Genomic DNA, 14597 nt, shown 5'->3' with positions numbered 1-14597 from the left:
TCAACCAGACCATGGCACTGAGTGCCCCAGACAGGCTTTGCTTCAACATCTTCAGAGATGGCGACTCCACCACCTCCCTGGGCAGCCCATTCCAATGCCAATCACTCTCTCTGCCAGGAACTTCCTCCTAACTTCCTCCTAACATCTGTTTTCAGTATTAGATTTCTGATTTCAGTCCGATGTAAAGCTTGGATATTTCTCAGGGAACAAGACTGGGAGTGATTCATGGGGCTTTTACCTTCCAGTGAAAGGAAGCAAAGAAAGAGACTGTCACAGTTGTTGAAGCTGCTACAGAAGATAAAGCTGATCTGGCAGTCATCGGAGGCGATCCTTCGTTCACAGAGACCAGGCAGCTCTGCCCATGCCCAGGAATGCTGGCGTTAAATCACAACCCATTCTGACTAAGAAGATACCAATTTGAACAGAGTTAGGAGTGTGCCTTTGTGTGAAAGGCCAGACCTGTCTAGAGCTGGGCTATTGGCAGTGTAGCCACCGAGATGAAGGAAGTGCCTCTCCTTATTTAATGCTGTTAACACTGCAGTGGGAGTTCAGGGATCCTGGTTTGGGCTCCTCGGTACAAGATAGTTGTTCACCTGCTGGAGCAAGTTCAGGGGGGGTTTGCCATTGGTCAGGCATTGGAATAGGTTACCAGAGAGGTGTTTGAGAAATGCATGACTGTGGAACTTTGGGACCATAGCCATGACATTAGGTCAATGTTTAGACTTGATGATCTTACAGGTCACAGGATCACAAGGTCACAGGATGTCAGGGGTGGAAGGGATCCAAAGAGATCATCAAGTCCAACCCTTCTGCCAGAGCAGGACCATAATCTAGCTCAGGTCACACAGGAACACATCCAGACAGGCCTTGAAAGGCTCCAGGGAAGGAAACTCCACAACATCTCTGGGCAGCCTGTGCCAGGGCTCTGGGACCCTTACAGTAAAGAAGTTCCCCCTTGTGTTGAGCTGGAACCTCCTGTGCTGCAGCTTCCATCCACTGCTGCTTGTCCTATCCCAGGGAGCAGTGAGCAGAGCCTGTCCCCCCACTCCTGACCCCCATCCCTCAGATAGTTATAAACATTGATTCAATCCCCTCTCAGTCTTCTCTTCTCCAGACTAAGCAGCCCCAGGTCCCTCAGCCTCTCCTCATAGGCAGTGCTCCAGTACCCTCATCACACTTGTAGCCCTCTGCTGGACCTTCTCCAGCAGATCCTTGTCCCTTTTAAACTGGGGAGTCCAAAACTGAAGGCAGTACTCCAGATGAGGTCTCAGCAGGGCAGAGTAGAGGGGGAGAGAACTTCCCTTGATCTACTGGACACTCTTCCAATCAAGAGGATTCTGTGACAAGTGAGGAAGAGAGAACTGGGTTTGCTCACCGTACATGAGAAGGAAAGTGGTATTATGTCCATTCCAACTTAAATCATTCTAAGATTCTATTAAGCTTGATACTTGTTTCATTTTCCTTGCTTACTACAAAGGAAAATAATGCATTATTATGTCACATTTTCTCATATGCTATTATATAGTTCTTAGCTATGCATTACACTAAATGTTTAGAGTACATATATACTAGAACCAGACAGGCTGGGAGAGACCTCCAAGCTCATCCATTCTGACCTAGCACCAAGCCCTGGCCAATCAACCAGACCATGGCACTAAGTGCCTCAGCCAGGCTTTGCTTGAATGCCTCCAGGCACAGCGACTCCACCACCTCCCTGGGCAGCCCATTCCAATGCCAATCACTCTCTCTGCCAACAACTTCCTCCTAACAGCCAGCCTATTCCTGTCCTGGCACAACTTGAGACTGTGTCCCCTTGTTCTGTTGCTGGTTGCCTGGCAGAAGAACCCAACCCCACCTGGCTACAACCTCCCTCCAGGTAGTTGTAGACAGCAATGAGGTCTGCCCTGAGCCTCCTCTTCTGCAGGCTGCACATCCCCAGCTCCCTCAGCCTCTCCTCACAGGGCTGTGCTCCAGGCCCCTCACCAGCTTCATTGCCTGTCTCTGGACACCTTCCAGCACCTCAACATCTCTCTTGACTTGAGGAGCCCAGATCTGGACACAGGACTCAAGGTGTGGCCTGAGCAGTGCTGAGCATAGGGGCAGAAGAACCTCCCTTGTCCTGCTGGTCACACTGCTCCTGAGCCAGGCCAAAATGCCATTGGCTCTTGTGCTAGTTTGAAGCAAGCTAGAATGTTTTGGTGAGGAAAAAGTAGATAATTTAGCTGTGAAAAGGAAAACAATTGTGATGTCAACTTCTCTCACAGTCTTGCTGAAAACTATGGGAACAAGAAAGTAAACATTAGATAACATTCGCCATTTTCTCACTCTGCTTTTGGCTTCAGACTAAGCAACATCTCCTTAACCTCACTGCCACTAACCTTGCTCCTTAACCTCTTGGCTGCACCTCTATTCTTTCTCAGGATTGGGGTAAGATTGAGAGGGGCAGGGGAAAGGTGCAGGGGTGGTTGAGAGCCCCTCCTGGGGACTCAGGTTTCTGGGAGGGGAGTTGTGTTTCTGTATTACTTTTAACTTGTCTATTTCTGTCTATAACTGTATAGACTGTAAATAGCTGCTTGTATATTGTGCCAGCTGTAAATAAATAGCTTCATTCATATTCCCAGAGCCCATCTGAGTTAGCTGGGGCATTTTTAAAAGTGGGGGGGGGCAGGTAAAAGCCAAACCACCACAGCTCTCTTGACCACCTGGGCACACTATATATTATGTCTCTCTCTCTTTCTCTCTCTCTCTTTATATATACGGGCACACAATATATTATGTATGTATGCCTCTATATGTATACACACACACACACACACACACGTGTATACATATATATATATATATATAAATTATTAAAAATAACCAAACATCTGTGTATTGAAACAATCTTCCACTCCAGGAAGACCTTCTCTCCTCTTGTGAACAGCAGTTCATTTTATCTCCTTGCAAAACATGAAACTAAGCTACGTTGCAGGTGATGGCAGGACAACAGCAAGCTGCAACCACAGCACTAGATCTGAGTTAGGGGACATCTTTGCACCCCACCAGAATGAAGGGTTTCTCTATGCGCCTCTGACTGGTGGGATGTAACCTGGTGGCACTGCATGTTCTGCTAGCTGGAAGTCTGCCTGGCTGTGTTGTTGCGGAGCGGGGTTCTCAGTACCTTCACCTATTTGGTGGAGGTGAGAAATTAATTGGGGCAATATAAATGTTGTATAGAATATGATTTATTAAATTCAATATTCTGGACTCCTAAATTGTTATGAAGACAATTTAGGAAAAAATATGTACAGGGATTTGTTATTTAACTAGCAAACATTCAAACTATAAACAGAGAGAGGAGTTTTCCCTGCGGCTTGATGCCATTTGGGATCTTTATGCTATTTGCCCAGCAGGGCAGGCTGAAACTCTTTCTGCTCTACGGCAGAGGCAACTTAAATTTACAGAGGTATCAAAGCTTTTACTCACTATTCTTATTAATTATTAATCACCCTCCAGGGCTGTGTCACAGCCTAAGCCCAGTGTCCAATTCTTCAGGGTCTCTGCCTGTGGACTTGGAGGCTGGAATTTTCCTGGCTTGAGGGGAGAGGATAAATCTTCCCAGTCTCTGGGGAAATATTGATTTTCTCTAACATTTTTTCCTGGCTAAGGATGTGATCTCTGCCTTTGGTGCTGCTGGCTTCTTCTGGATGCTGTGTCCAGGGCTTATCAGCTTGGCAGGATTTCAGGAGCAGGAGAATGGTCATTCATGGCTTCGGGACGTGTGTGCAGACAATCCAGAGTCTGCTTCCTGGTTCTCTCAGCGGCAACGGCGCTTACCAGGCAATGATAGGCAGCGGGCATGCAAAGTGTGTGCGGCTGCTGGCAGTCTGAGCTCCGTAGGTAAAGGCAGTGCAGGATCTGGTCCTGATAGCAATAGCGTGAAGATGTGCGCAGCTGGCTTAGGAAGCTATAGGCTCCTTATATATATAGATGTGTGTGTGCAGGCTTAAATGAGCTCTGCAAGAAAGGTATGCAGGCAGGTAAGCTGCGATTGAATCAAAGCATGAGGTCTGAGCCTCTGAGCATCGGAGCTATGCAATGGCGTCCGAGCATGGGGGTCTGAGCAGCTGAGTGCTGCAAGTGAGGGTCCGAGCTGAGCTGCAGGTAGGGTCAGAGCATGTTGTTTACCTGTGCACCCCTATTAATTGACTGTGGGCCGAGATCAATGGCCTCTTTGGTCACTAGAATGACCAGTCAGGTTGGCAGTAAGCCAAACCATACCATAATAGGCAGAAGCTACTTGCCTGGACTTTCCCAAATATGGGGATCACATGGGTTTGCCCGAGGGAGACATGAGCTGGGTGTGTGTGGGCTTACACAACTTGTTTACAACCAGGGCTCCTGGCAGAAAAACATGTCCAGGCAAGGCAAGGCATAAACAAGCCTCTTTTTGGGCCTACAGGTCCTCCACGACAGTTGTATCAAGGAAGAGTACATGGCCTATGAGGCCATGTCTGTGCTCAGTTTAGTCTTCGGAGAATTGAGTTAAAAATGCAATTTCTTTACATTTGAGTGGAGTAGGTTCAGGGTGACGACCATGGCCCTGGGTGAAACGCTGAGTCTTTAGTCGAATTTGTCTTCTTTAAAAGACAAAAATCCTCCCAACTTCTATATTCTTAAATGTGGACTCCACACATACCGCTTTGATCTTTTAAGTCAATGAACCCTCTGATAGCATTCCTTGTAAAGGCTAAAGCCTTTGCTGGCAAGTTATTAACACCAGAGACAAGCCCTTTCATGAGACAAGAGTTTTCCAGCCTTCTGTGTGGTCTCTTTGGCTGGATCCGTAACACATTTCTGATTGTCTAAATAGAAAGAGACCGAAAGGAAAGTGGCTGCCAGATTCCACTGTCTAATGTAAAGTGAGTCAGAGGGAAAACGTTTACAATTTTTCTTCTTCCTTTTACACTGCCAGATACATCTTATCTTTAGCCAGAAGATGCTAACAGCCTTTCCTCTCTATAAATTAGCTCACGTGTGACACAAAACAAGAGCCTCGTTCTCGTTTCTACCTCAGTAGAAGCTTTTGCACGTCAGTACTTAGTCTCATTTCTCATTTAGTCTCAACTGGTCAAAAAAAGCACTTTAGCAAGCCAGCAGGTCTGTATATTGCCTCCTTGAGCCTTCTTTTGTAGCTAAGCAGTAATATTTACAATGGACATCTCTATTTGCAGAGTGGTGATAGTAGGACTTCAAAGTGATGGTACTAGGACTTTTTTGGACCTAGCATGGCTTAAGTCTGCTGCTTTTATTGCTTTTCTGATGTCTATTTGAAGTAACAGTGTGAGTGCCTCACGGCCTTTAACAGAGCCGTGACTGTGAAGTTGATTCAGAAAGCAGCTGTGCCTGTCTTTGAGACTGAGTGAGAGCCTGGGGAATTTCAGAAACAGCCTTCAAGGCTTCCATGAAGTTTTTAATAGTTGAGTAGTGATTCACCTGCTTCTGAATGGAATATGAAAACTGCTTCCGTTGCTCCCATTGTTGTCTCATCTGGGCACATCATGAGGAATGCAATCGTACTAGCAACTGGCAAAAGCTCCTGTGGCATAACAATGGAAGCAAGAAACACAGAGTCACAGAATTAACCAGGTTGGAAAAGGCCTCTAGGATTGGCCAGTCCAACCTATCACCTAACAGCTTCTATTTAACTAAACCGTGGCACTAAGTGCCTCATCCAGCCTTCTTTTAAACACCTCCAGGGATGGGGACTCCACCACCTCCCCGGGCAGCCCATTCCAATGCCAATCACTCTTTCCATGTAAAACTTCTTCCTAACATTCAGCCTGAACCTGCCCTGACACAGTTTGAGGCTGTGTCCCCTTGTTCTGTCTGGGTGCCTGGCAGCAGAGCCCAACCCCACCTGGCTACAGCCTCCCTTCAGGTAGCTGCAGACAGCAGTGAGGTCTGACCTGAGCCTCTTCTCCTCCAGGCTGCACACCTGCAGCTCCCTCAGCCTCTCCTCACAGGGCTGTGCTCCAGGTCCCTCATCAGCCTTGCTGCCCTTCTCGGGGCACGTTCCAGTACCTCAACATCTCTCTTGAATTGAGGGGCCCAGACCTGTACACAGCACTCAAGGTGTGGCCTAACCAGTGCTAAGTACAGGGGCAGAATAAGCTCCCTTGTCCTGCTGGCCACACTGCTCCTGAGCCATTTGTCCAGCCTGTCCAGGTCCCTGTGCAGAGCCCTCCTGCCCTCTAACAGATGCAGGCACAATTGCTTGCTGTTCTATTTTCCGGGTATGCATTCTCATCACAGTTCCTTTATGTACAATGTAGCTGTCTATTTTCACAGTCATTCAAAAGGTAGGCCAGGCAAGCACATTTTAGCATTCCCACAGGGATACAATGGCCTCTCACTTTGACTCTCACCATGTTAATTACAAGTGGAAACCTCTTGGTGCTTTGAAAGTTGTGAAACAGCCGCTCTCCATCTTAGTTACAACTCTGTCCTTTGCAACATGCAACACATCAGGCTCACACGTGGTCATGATTAGGTCATGGGTGATTGTTGAGCAGGTAGGACATCATATTGGAAACCACACCACACTTAACACGTGTCTTGTCAGCAAGTATTCCTGGAACAGACCATTCAGAGGCTTCTTGGTGCCGTGGTGGATAGAGCTGATTTTAGTGTGAGCATGTCAGGCTCCAGACTGTCATTGTTTCTGGAGGTGATAGACTATCAAATGTCTTGAAGGGGCTTGGCTGGCTGAAGAAGTCACTTTCCAAGCATAGTGCAGCTGCTCAGTGTTTGCCTGCTTCTGTCAAGCAGCACTGTTAAAGCAGTGTTAGAAAAGAACTGTGCAAAGTTTGCACGAGTCACAGGTAGGTAGGAAGTTGTCAGTGCAGGTATTGTGCAGCTTAGTCTTTAGGACTGCTTTGGGCTTTGTACTTGCCCAAGTTGTTCACAGCAGCAATGCTTTCTTTAAAATGTGTGCAGGGGTCTGAGATGCCCTCTTCTGTTGTGCAGGAAATGGTGCTCTAAAGGCAGTTTTTCTCTGAGCTAGTGGCCGTGCTGACTACAGCAGCAGTCTGCTATGACACATACCCCTTACGGACACCTCTGCTTCCTGGGGCTGGTTGGTGCATTCTGTGAGCTGGGTAAGCCATCAGAAGCTGCAGATTGCAGAACTGAAATGGGAATTTCCTTCTGCAAGCTAAGTGGCAAGAAAAACATTGCATTTCTAATATTTTCTCTTTTGGGGCTGCTTCTGGGCTGTATCTGTTCCTTGCACTGGCATCTATTAGCTAGCAAAGCACAGGAGCTAGACACCTGCAGACAGCACCTGAGTAATCAGCTGGCTTGAGCCTTGGTCTGGTGCAGCTGCAGTGGGCTCCCCTGGGGCTTCACAGGATTCCACGTTCTGTGATTTGCAACCTGGCAGATACACTGTGCTGGGGACTAGCTCCTTATTGCTGCAGCTGCCAAAGGGTCCTGCTCTCTGGAAGGAACAAAGATAGGCAAACCCAGACATAAGACAGGCAAGTCTCCCATTGAATGCTGCCACATAGAGATGCATTGAAACTTACCCTGGACTACTTATGTGTAAATGCATCTCTTGTCACCTTGTGTGCAAGCTTTGAGGTTTAAAGAACCATTAGAAGTAATACCCAGGCTTATCTTTCTAGGTAAGCAAATGGTTGTCTGGGAAGTATAGTAATGCTGGAATCATTTGCAGTGATCTGGTAACCCCTATTTTGCAGAGTAACTTTATGAAACAAGTGGAGACTCCTTTCAGGTTGTCTATTAAGCACTTTGTCTTGGTTCTAGCTTAAATTTCCCAGAGACTCAAATACAGTGAATAGAACCAGTAACAATTTATAGGCTGCCTTTCTCTCTTCCTCCTTTTTTTCCAATGAAAAGGAATTAGATGTAGAGAGGAAAAGGTATAACACACCCAAATAAATAATCTCACTTCAATTTGGAAGTTAAAAGAGAAATCTTTAACGATAAGTAAAAGGTATTTGAGGTAGGGGTGCTACAAAAGTGGCATAGGGAAGGGAAAAGAAGGGACAAAATATAGAAATACAACCAGAGTGTTGTCTGCCTCGTGGGTTATGGGCACGTGGCGAAACAAAGAGGACCAGGAGGATGATGCTGGCAAGCAGGGAGGCAGGGCGAGAGAAGGAAACAGGCAGCTCCTGTTTTTATAGGGGCTAGACAGGCAGTGGGAGTGGGCTAACCTTACACCTGGAGGGAGGGTCGAACCCACCCCCAGGAAGGAGCCAGGAGGACCTGGGGTCAGGGTCAAGACTGCTCCCCTAGGAGGGTTAACCCTTTACACACTTGAATTTTGTTGCTAAAGCAAATGTCACTGCAGAGCAGGAGCAGGTTGGTACTGTCCTGATGAGCTAACACACGGACGGACGCCTGGTGCAGTCGTGGGGAAGTGACCTGTGGGTGTCCCAGCAGAACTTCCTTTGATTTGATCTGTGAAGCATCACTGTGGCAGTGATAGGCAAATTAGCCTAAAGAAGCATCTCAAGGAATCACATCAGATTTGTCCCTGGGGTTTCTTGGCTGTCAGCCCTAACAGGCATTGAGTCGCTGATACATCAAGTCTGCAAGAGTCTATGTGCAGCAGATTTTACACTGCTAGCAGTGTCTTTGCAACACGCTAAGTGCCATTCAGCAGGAGTGGGTGAAACCTCAGGATCTAGGGAAATACTTGGGTCACTCTTCACACTAGACTTGCTGTTTGCAGCAGCAATCTGTGTTTTAGCTCATTCCTTTGAAGCCAACTCCAGTATATTTTTGTGAGTGGCCATGTGAATGCAGTAGCCTGCAACTGCCTGCTTCGCTTACAGTCTTATTGTAGGCTACAAACACAGTCACTGTGCACTTTGAGTGCATCTGTGAGGTGATTGTGACTCTTTCCTTAGGAAGGTTAGAAAATGAGGGAATGGAAATGAGATAATACTAACAGAAACTCTCTCACTCTTTCTCATCTAGTTCCAACCCCCCTTCCATGCCTAGGAACACCCTACCCTAGAGCAGGCTGCACACAGCCTCAGCCAGCCTGGCCTCAAACACCTCCAGCCATGGGGCCTCAACCACCTCCCTGGGCAACCCATTCCAGCCTCTCACCACTCTCATGCTCAAGAACTTCCTCCTCATGGCCAGGCTGACTCTCCCCACCTCCATCTTTGCTCCATTCCCCCCACTCCTGTCACTCTCTCAGAGCCTAAAAAGTCCCTTCCCAGCTTTTTTGTAGCCCCCTTCAGATCCTGGAAGGCCACAAGAAGGTCACCTGGGAGCCTCCTCTGCTCCAGCCTGCACAGCCCCAACTCTTTCAGTCTATGCTCACAGCAGAGCTGCTGCAGCCTCTGAGCATCCTCCTAGCCCTGCTCTGGACACACTCCAGGATCTCCACATCCCTCTTGTAGTAAAGGCTCCAAAACTGGATGCAGTACTCCAGGTGGGGTCTCAGCAGAGCGCAGCAGAGGGGCAGAATCACGGCCCTGGCCCTGCTGGCCACACTTCTCCTGCTGCAGCCCAGGTTCTGCTTGGCTTTCCAGGCTGCAAGTGCACACTACTGGGTCATATATATGCACACACACATATATCCCTGGAGCAGTTAGCAATATAGTGTAATGATTTCTTATTCCCCCCTTTTTCCCTGAGTGAGATGCTTTGATGACCAGGCAGTTGTGTTTCAAAGCTCCTGTGACTTAATGTGAAGAGACAAAGACAGAGCCTGTCGGTGGCAAAGGAGAAATGACCTCATTACAGAGGAAATAAATGTTTGTTGAGAAATATATCCCTTCTTAGTTCAGTATGTTCTGTATACACCAAGCTTTGGATGTGAATGTTGGAAATAGGCATAGATGCATGGATCATAGGGAAGTTCAGCCTTTTGTGGCCTGTGGGAACATAAAGCTTTCATTCAGATTCATCGACTTTACCCTCCCAGCTCAAGAAGCACAGGGAGCTGCTTGAGAGGGCCCAGCACAGAGCCACGAATATAATTAAGGAAGTTGAACATCCTCCTTCTGAGGAGAGCCTGAGGGAGCTGGGGCTGTGCTGCTGGGAGAGGAGGAGACTAAGGGGTAACCTCATCCATGTTTATAAATATGTAAGGGTGAGTGCCAGGAGGCTCTGCTGGGTGCTGCCCAGTGCCAGGACAAGGGGCAGTGGGTGGGAGCTGAGGCATAGGAGGTTCCATGTGAACCCTGTGAGGGTGGCAGAGCACTGGAACAGATTGCCCAGGGGAGCTGTGGAGTCTCTCTGGAGATATTCAAAACCTCCTGTGGAATCTGGTCTGTGTGATCCTGCTCCGGCAGGGGGACTGGACCAGATATCTTTCGAGGTTTAGATAGGGCTGGGTGCTAGGTTGGAGTGGATGATGTTGGAGGTCTCTTCCAACCTGATTCTCTGAGTCCCTGAGGTCTCTTCCCGCCCCTGACACTCTTTGATTCTGTGAGGATTTCTGTGGGAGAGCACTGTCCAGTGAACAAAGTTATCAGCTGACTGGTTACCTTTGCTTGTTTTTTCGGTTCTGACACAGCTCCATCTCTTCCTGCGTTGTTCCCAGGTCTGGGTCACTGTGCTTGTGCCTTGCCCTGTGTCACTCAGCAGAAGTGCTGTGCTTTGCTGAATGACAAGTCTCACTCTTTTATTCCAGTTCCGCCTGGTGGTAAAGACAGCCCTGAAGCTGCTGCTGGTGTTTGTGGAATACACAGAATCCAACACGCTGCTTCTAGTGCAGGCAGTTTCTACTGTGGATGAGAAGAGAGGTAAGTAGCCTTGCTTGGGGGTGCAAAAGCCTCATCACTGCTAAGGTCAGAGGGGCATTTCGCCATTGGCTTCCGTGGTCCTAGAGCTGTGGTGGTGCCCGGTTTGTGCAACACAGCCCTCTTGAGAAGCAGATTTTAACTGTTCTTGCAATTTAAGATTGTTTTGAGAATGAATTATAGTGGGGAAGTGAGGAGTGAAAAGCAGAGGAACTTAATGGCCTCTCAGTCATTGCCCCTTCCTTGCACCCATGTGCAAAGAAAGCCCCATTGCATCTTTTGACCTTGGAGGCATCTTCAGGAGAGGCTCTTTCGTGGAATCACAGAGTCACAGAGTGTTACAGGTTGGAAGGGACCCTCAGAGATCATCAAGTCCAATCCCCCTGCCAGAAGGAGGATCACCTAGGGTACCCCAGAGAGGAATGCACCCAAGCAGGTTTTGAAAGCCTCCAGGGAAGGAGACTCTACAACTCTCCTGGGCAGCCTGTTGCAGTGCTCCATCACCCTCACCGTAAAGAAGGTTCTCCACACGTTAAGGGGAAACCTTCTATGTTCCAGTTTGTATCCATTGTTCCTTGTCTTACTACTGTGTGTCCTGAAAGGCCAGTATAGACTGTATTATATATAATACATGCCCTGGCTTGTCCAGGCATGATTCCATGACCCCCTCCCCCTCTGCTGAAGCAGGGAATAGCACAGGGAAGAAGAGAGAAGGCTTGGAGACACCCACTCTGCTTTGGTGGAAAACCACAGTGTGTACACCTGTTCAGGCGTGGGCTGTGTTTTCCCAAGCAGGGGCAAAGCGAGCCCTGACTTCACCTGACGTGGGCAGGTTTGGCAAAGTGCCATTCTGATTGGCTGATCTCTGTGGGCAAACACAACCAGGAGTTGGGCACTTAATGAATATGAGCGAGCCTGTAAAACAAGGTGCTGTGCTCTGCCACTGTGCTCCTGCTTCGCCCTGCTCTGCCTGCTTCTGCTCTGCCCTGCTCTGCCCTTGCGCTCTGCCCTGCTTCCTTCTGCTCTGCCTTGCCATGCTCCAGGTCAGCTTTGCTGGGTAACAACAAGCTTCGATGCTTCAAGCTTGTTCACCTAGAAATTTTGCCATGCCTCAGTTTACCAGGTAGATGCATTAAGTTACTCCTTGCAATGGGCAAGAGTTAGCCACCACCATGACATCATGTCTGGCTGCACATCTGCAAACCTCCGTGCCAAGTCCACCCTGAAAGGAACCAAGACCAGGTCAAAGACCATCTAACCCCCAGCATCCTGAGGAAACTACAAAGCCTCCAGTGGCTATCATACCACCACCAGCAGCCCCTCTGAGTGTTTGGGTACTGTCTGGGAATATAATGCAGCCCAGGAATCTGGAGACACGAGTTTGTGAGTAGCTATTCCAAAAAGCCTCCTTGTAGTTAAAGTTTTGATTTGGCTCTGTAACTGCAATTGATTGAGCCTTCTGCTTCAGCAGAAAGGAATATCTTGAGTTCCCTTAGAGGGTAAGCAGCATATTGACCACAAGAGTCTCAATAGCTCAAAGCAACATTTGTGTAGAATCATAGAATCAACCAGGTTGGAAGAGACCTCCAAGATCATCCACTCCAACCTAGCACCCAGCCCTGTCCAGTCATCTAGACTATGACAGTAAGTGCCTCATCCAGGTCCAGGGACGGTGCCTCCAAGGGACGGTGCCTCCACCACCTCCCTGGGCAGCCCATTCCAATGCCAATCACTCTCTCTGCCAACAACTTCCTCCTAACATCCAGCCTAGACCTGCCCTGGCACAACTTGAGACTGTGTCCCCTTGTTCTGTTGCTGGGTGCCTGGTAGCAGAGCCCAACCCCACCTGGCTACAGCCTCCCTTCAGGGAGTTGTAGACAGCAATGAGGTCTTCCCTGAGTCTCCTCTTCTCCGGACTGCACACCCCCAGCTCCCTCAGCCTCTCCTCATAGGCTTTCTGTTCCAGGCCCCTCCCCAGCCTTGCTGCCTTTCTCTGGGCATGTTCCAGCACCTCAACATCTCTCTTGAATTGAGGAGCCCAGAACTGGACACAGCACTCAGGGTGTGGCCTGAGCAGTGTTGAGGGAAGAATAACCTCCTTTGTCCTGCTGGCCACACTGTTCCTGATGCAGGCCAGGATGCCATTGGCTCTCTTGGCCACCTGGGCACACTGCTGGCTCATCTTCAGCCTACTCTCTACCAGCACCCCCAGCTCCCTTTCTGCCTGGCTCCTCTCCAGCCACTCTGTCCCCAGCCTGTAGTGCTGCTTGGGGTAGTTGTAGCCAAAGTGCAGAACTCTGCACTTGGCCTTGTTCAATCTCATCCTATTGGCCTCTGCCCACCCATCCAGCCTGGCAAGGTCCCTCTGCAGGGCTCTCCAACCTTCCAACAGCAGGTAGACCCTTCCAGTCTTCAGGGACCTCTCCAGTGAGCCAGGACTGTGGATAAATGATGGAGAGTGGAATCAGTCAGGGTTGGAAGGGACCACAAGGAGCAGCCAGTTCCAACCCCCCTGCCATGCCCAGGGACACCCTACCCTAGAGCAGGCTGCACACAGCCTCAGTCAGCCTGGCCTCAAACACCTCCAGCCATGGGGCCTCAACCACCTCCCTGGGCAACCCATTCCAGCCTCTCACCACTCTCATGCTCAATAACTTCCTCCTCACCTCCAGCCTCACTCTCCCCACCTCCAGCTTTGCTTCATTCCCCCCAGTCCTGGCACTCCCTGACAGCCTCAAAAGTCCCTCCCCAGCTCTTTTGTAGCCCACTTCAGATCCTGGAAAGCCACAAGAAGGTCACCTGGGAGCCTCCTCTTCTGCAGCCTGCACAGCCCCAACTCTTTCAGTCTGTGCTCACCGCAGAGCTGCTGCAACCCTCTGAGCATCCTCCTGGCCCTGCTCTGGACATGCTCCAGCATCTCCACATCCCTCTTGTCCCAGGGGCTCCAGACCTGGATGCAGAACTCCAGGTGGAGTCTCAGCAGAGCACAGCAGAGGGGGAGAATCACCTCCCTGGCCCTGCTGGCCACACTTCTCCTGCTGCAGCCCAGGCTCTGCTTGGCTTTTTGGGCTGCAAGTGCACACTGCTGGCTCCTGTTGAGCTTCTCATCCACCAGCACCCCCAAGTCCCTCTCCTCAGGGCTGCTCTCCAGTCAGTTACTGCCCAGCCTGCATTTGTGCTTGGGATTGCCTCCACCCAGCTGCAGGACCTTGCCCTTGGTCTTGTTGAACCTCCTGAGGTTGGCTTGTGCCCACCGCTGCAGCCTGTCCAGGTCCCTCTGGATGGATCCCTGCCCTCCAGCCTGGCTGCTGCACCACACAGCTTGGTGTGGTCAGCAAACTTGCTGAGGCTGCACTCAGTGCCTCTGCCCATGGCACCCACATAGATATTGAACAAGACTTGTCCTAGGACTGACCCCTGAGGGACTCCACTTGTCACTGGCCTGCACTTGGATGCAGAGCCATTGACAGCCTCTCTTTGGGTGTGGCCCTCAAGCCAGCTCTTAATCTTTATCTATCTTTTTTTCCTTAATTGTTTAAATTGCCTGTTTCCTGTGTGACAGTACCCACAGCCATGTGTTCAGACCTTATAAATCAGCCTTCTGGTGAGATTTAATATTAACAAACCGTTTACATAGTTTATTCATTTTCACCTGTACATTAATAGTAATGTTGATAAATGAATTGATATTCGTGTCACTGTGCACCACCAAAACCAGATTGCCCCCATCCACTCGGCACTCACACCAAAGGTATTTGTAGACATTGATAAGATGCCCTTTCAGTCTTCTCTTCTCCAGACTGAACAGCCCCAAGGCTCTCA

General features: G+C 49.3%; 1 protein-coding gene across 11 annotated transcripts in view; it reads left to right on the top strand.

The window, feature by feature from the left end:
- FHOD3 (formin homology 2 domain containing 3) overlaps window positions 1-14597 on the top strand; it is a 415781-nt gene that overhangs the window by 243097 nt on the left and 158087 nt on the right. For all 11 annotated transcript variants that reach the window (XM_064160772.1, XM_064160770.1, XM_064160768.1 and 8 more), the window contains exon 7: window positions 10667-10778. In XM_064160772.1, coding sequence (XP_064016842.1) covers window positions 10667-10778 — 112 coding nt within the window. The remainder of the gene's footprint in view (window positions 1-10666; window positions 10779-14597) is intronic.

This window comes from Pogoniulus pusillus, chromosome 21, assembly GCF_015220805.1.
Source record: "Pogoniulus pusillus isolate bPogPus1 chromosome 21, bPogPus1.pri, whole genome shotgun sequence".
Classification (NCBI taxonomy): domain Eukaryota; kingdom Metazoa; phylum Chordata; class Aves; order Piciformes; family Lybiidae; genus Pogoniulus; species Pogoniulus pusillus.
This window is presented reverse-complemented; position numbering and strand designations above follow the sequence as displayed.